The sequence below is a fragment of the Triticum urartu genome, chromosome 2A (assembly GCF_056163025.1).
Source record: "Triticum urartu cultivar PI428250 chromosome 2A, HENAU_Tu73, whole genome shotgun sequence".
In the NCBI taxonomy this organism is placed as follows: Eukaryota; Viridiplantae; Streptophyta; class Magnoliopsida; order Poales; family Poaceae; genus Triticum; species Triticum urartu.
In genome coordinates, this window is record NC_141874.1 from 342,379,218 (window position 1) to 342,383,285 (window position 4,068).

At 61.4% G+C, this 4,068-nt stretch overlaps 1 protein-coding gene across 1 annotated transcript; it reads left to right on the forward strand.

Annotated features, from left to right (window-relative positions):
• Positions 1-473: 473 nt before the first annotated feature.
• Positions 474-1,696, forward strand: LOC147985030 (uncharacterized). The gene is made up of 2 exons (XM_087541374.1): positions 474-1,082; positions 1,250-1,696. The coding sequence occupies exons 1-2, from the start codon at positions 474-476 to the stop codon at positions 1,694-1,696; spliced, it is 1,056 nt and encodes a 351-aa protein (XP_087397500.1).
• The last annotated feature ends 2,372 nt before the right edge of the window (positions 1,697-4,068 follow it).

Below are 4,068 nucleotides of genomic sequence, written 5' to 3' on the forward strand. Positions count from 1 at the left end.
GAACGGGACGCCCGCGACCCAACATGGCAAGCTACCGCTTCCTCGTCCAGAAGCTGTCCGGATCCTTTGAGGGCTGCGAGTTCCTGCATGTCCCGCACGCGGAGAACGAAGCAGTCGACATGTTCGCCAAGATAGCCTCGTCACGACAAGCCATCCCGTCCGGCGTCTCCCTCGAGCACTTGCGCAAGCCGTCCATCAAGCCATCGCCGGACTCCTAGTCCATCCACGTTCAAAACGACCCGGCCGCACCTCAACCCAGCCCGGGGACTGCTCAACCCGGCCCAGGGGATGCTTAGCTCGACCCGGCCACCATCGTCCCGGACCCGGGCGTCGCCATCCCCGACCCGGGGGCTGCTAAACCCAGCTAGGGGGCTGCCGACTCGGAACCCACCCTGGTGGCCGTCTTTGCCGTGGTTATGGCTCCACCTTGGGCCCTCCCAATATAAGAATTTTTGGAGAACGGATTTCTCCCCATGGACGAGACCGAAACTCGGCAAGTGCAGCGTTGGGCGTCCGCTTACAGCATCATCAACAACGAGCTCGTCAAGCGTAGCTCCACCGGCGTGTTCCAGCGCTGCGTCGAGCAGGAACGGGGCATCGACATCCTCCGCGACATACATCAGGGCGAGTGCGGGCACCATGCCGCATCACAATCCTTGGTGGCCAAGGCATTCCACCATGGTTTCTACTGGCCCACGGCCCTCGAAGATGCTGAGTCACTCATCCTCAAGTGTGAGGGATGCCAGCGCTTCAGCAAACGCAGCCACCAGCCGGCGTCAGCACTCCGCACCATACCGATCGCCTGGCCCTTCGCGGTCTGGGGACTCGACATGGTGGGACCCTTCAAAACCGCTCGAGGTGGCATGACGCACTTGCTGGTGGCAGTGGACAAATTCACCACGTGGATCGAGGCAAGACCAATCAAGAATCTAGACGGGCCAACAACCTCCCGGTTCATCAAGGACATAGCGGTGCGCTACGGCATGCCAAACAGCATCATCACCGACAACGACACCAACTTCGCCAAGGGCGCGCTCGAACAATACTGCTCCGTCTCCGGCATCCAGCTCGACCTGGCCTTCGTTGCGCATCCGTAGTCCAACGGGCAGGTCGAGCGGGCCAATGGACTCATCCTGTCCGGCGTCAAGCCGCGACTCGTTGAGCCGCTCATCCGCTCACCCGGCAGCTGGCTTGATGAGTTGCCAACCTTTCTTTGGAGTCTACGCACCATGCCGAATCGGTCGACCAGGTTCACCTTGTCTTCCTCGTCTACGGAGCAGAAGCTGTCATCCTGACCGACGTCGAGTTCGACTCGCCGCGCGTCACGATGTACACCGAAGCCGAAGCCAGAGAAGCCCGCAAAGATGGCGTCGACCCGCTCGAAGAAGCATGCCTCCTGGTGCTCAGTCGCTCGACCATCTACCAGCAAGGCCTAAGGCACTACCACAGCAAGAAGATCAAGCCCCTCGCGTTCCGCGAGGGCGACCTCGTCCTCCGACTCGTCCAAAAGCAGGCAGGCCAGCACAAGCTGTCCCCTCCATGGGAGGGCCCATTCATCGTGAGCAAGGCCTTGCGCGACCGCAACGCCTACTACCTCATCAACGCACGCAAGTCAAGGAAGCGCAAGAAGGACACCGCCGGTGAAGAAACGACCCGGCCGTGGAATGCGGAACTCCTCCGTTCATTTTACAGTTAGCCGCACAAGCATATGTATCGTCGCCTTTTGTAAACGCATGAAACTATGGGGTCCCCGAACAAGACTCGGGGGCTGCCTTTTGTCGACCAATTTATTGTGTCCTATTTTCTTGCATGACTATACCACTGAACCCGGCCACCGGTCCGACTCGCTCGACCCATTGGCTCGGGGGCGGGCCGGCTCGGTCGCCACCCCGCCGCCTTACTTGGTGATTCCTGATAGAGTTAGGATGTCGCGGCCCCCCACTTCGCCCTAAAGCCACAGATCCAGCTTTGGCTGTCGGCTGGCAAGCACAACGGGCCAAAGCTCCTTTACGCTTCATACACTAAGTCAAAGGCTACCGGGTCGATCAACCCGGCCCACCAATCATCAAATGAATAGCTGCATGACCGCCTGCTCGCCAACCGGCTTCGCCGGATTGCCGCCAGCCGGCCCAGTGGGTGTTTCGCTCGCGCTCAACATTTCGAGGGACCCAAGTCCTGCGCGCTCCTCTCAAAGAACCGAGCTCCTTGTCACGCACCAGAGCCTCAGCCATCTGACTCGCGGGGGGGGGGGGGAGGTTTGGGAAAGGAAAAGTGCATGAAATCGGTCCAAAAAACGGAAGGCAAAAAAGCAAAAGCACCTAGGACATCCACACAAGTATTTAAATAAAGGCCCACGGCCCGAGTTCTTTGCACCCTAAAACCCCCAGTGGGTGGTTGGACCTGCTATTTAACAGATTTTGCAAAGTTTCTCACGCATCTCCAGCATCGCGTCGCGATGTCGACGGCTCTCCCCTGGCGGCCTCCAGGTCCAGCATGGCGCCGGTGTCCTCCTTAGCACCCGCGTCGCGGTAGACGCCCATCTCCTCCGAGCTCCCCTCCGTATCATGGAGGAGCAAGCCGTAGTCATCGCCGTCCATGGCTCTGCCATCTTCCGTCCGCTCCAGATGGAACTCGTCGTGGAAGGCGAACTCGGCGATGTAGCTGGCCCGGGAGGCGATCCGGCCGGCTTGCTCCTGCAAGTGCTGCTCTGAACCGGCCCGCTGGCCCATCAACGCGTCCAGCTGCAGGTCCGGATGCCAGGAGAGCGCGAACCGGATCGCCATCTAAACACTAGCACGAGCGGCGGAGACGCGCCACTCACCAAGCCGGTCCGGCCCCATCTCCAACCAACGCGCCAAGCGCGAGAAGCTGCTCGGTTGGGCGGAGTCTGGCCATAGGGCCGCCGTCATTGCGGTGCCGGCCTGGGACAGCCACCCCAACTACGTTCCCAGGACCTGCAGGCGGGCCTCAGCGGCGGCGATGATCTCTGGGAAGGTCCAGGCCACCCGCGGATCCGTCCCGGACGCAACGGCGCCGGTCGGGTCGCGGTGATGGCGGACGGCTTCCTCCGCCAGCCGCTGCGTCTCTGGGAAGGCCCCTGCCACAAAGGAAGACGCAAGTTAGAAGAAGAACAACAAGGAAGAAAGGCCAGATCCTGACCCGGCGAACGACAAGAAAAAGCACTTACTGGAGGACTCTTCCAGGTGCTGCACTTCAAGCAATGTACCACGCCGCTCCCGTTTGATGGCGCGACCGCGCTCCTTGAGCGCCTTCTCCAGATCGGCCGCCTTGGCAAGGGCGGCCTTCAGCTCGGCGTCCTTGTTTTTGGCCGCCTCGCGGCGACAGGCCTCGTCTGACGGGCCCCCTCAGCCGTGGTGACCTGCTCCCGCAGGCGATCCACCTCGGCCTTGAGCCGGCCCTTGTCGTCGGCCAGCTGACCGCGCTGTTGATCCGCCTCCACCAGGGCCTGCTGCGCCTTTGCCACCTTGGCGGCTTCCGTCTTTAGGTTCTCCACCTCGTCCTCGAGGCGGCTCTTGTGACCCGCCAGCTGCTATGCAGCCGGTTGGCCTCGTCGAGAGACCGCCGAGCCGCAGCCGCCTCCGCCCTCCCCTGCGCCGCCTCGACGCCAAGACGGCCGGTGTTGGCAACGAGCCGGTCGTAGTGATGACCGGACCGGAGCAAACGAGCCCTCCAGGGCAGCACCTGGCTGCGAAAAAGAAGGACTCAGCAGAAGAAAAAAGCAAAACTTAAGATTTGGCCCAACTGTGACACAGTTGGCCCGAATCTCGGGGGCTACACCCAGTGGGTGCGCTAGCGCGCCCCCACCAGAAAAGAGCACAAGAATACCTGCGGCGACGTGGAGCTCCTCCTCCTTAGCGGCAAGCTGCTCCTTGCCCAGGAGACGATTGTAGGCGGCGACCCGGAAAGCGTCGAGATGCTGAAGAAAGCAAAAGTCAGAACAAGGCCAACACTCTAAAGATTCGACCCAACTACTACATAGTTGGCCCGAACCTCGGGGGCTACACCCAGTGGGTGCGCTGGCGCGCCCCACAAAGAAGAACTTACAAG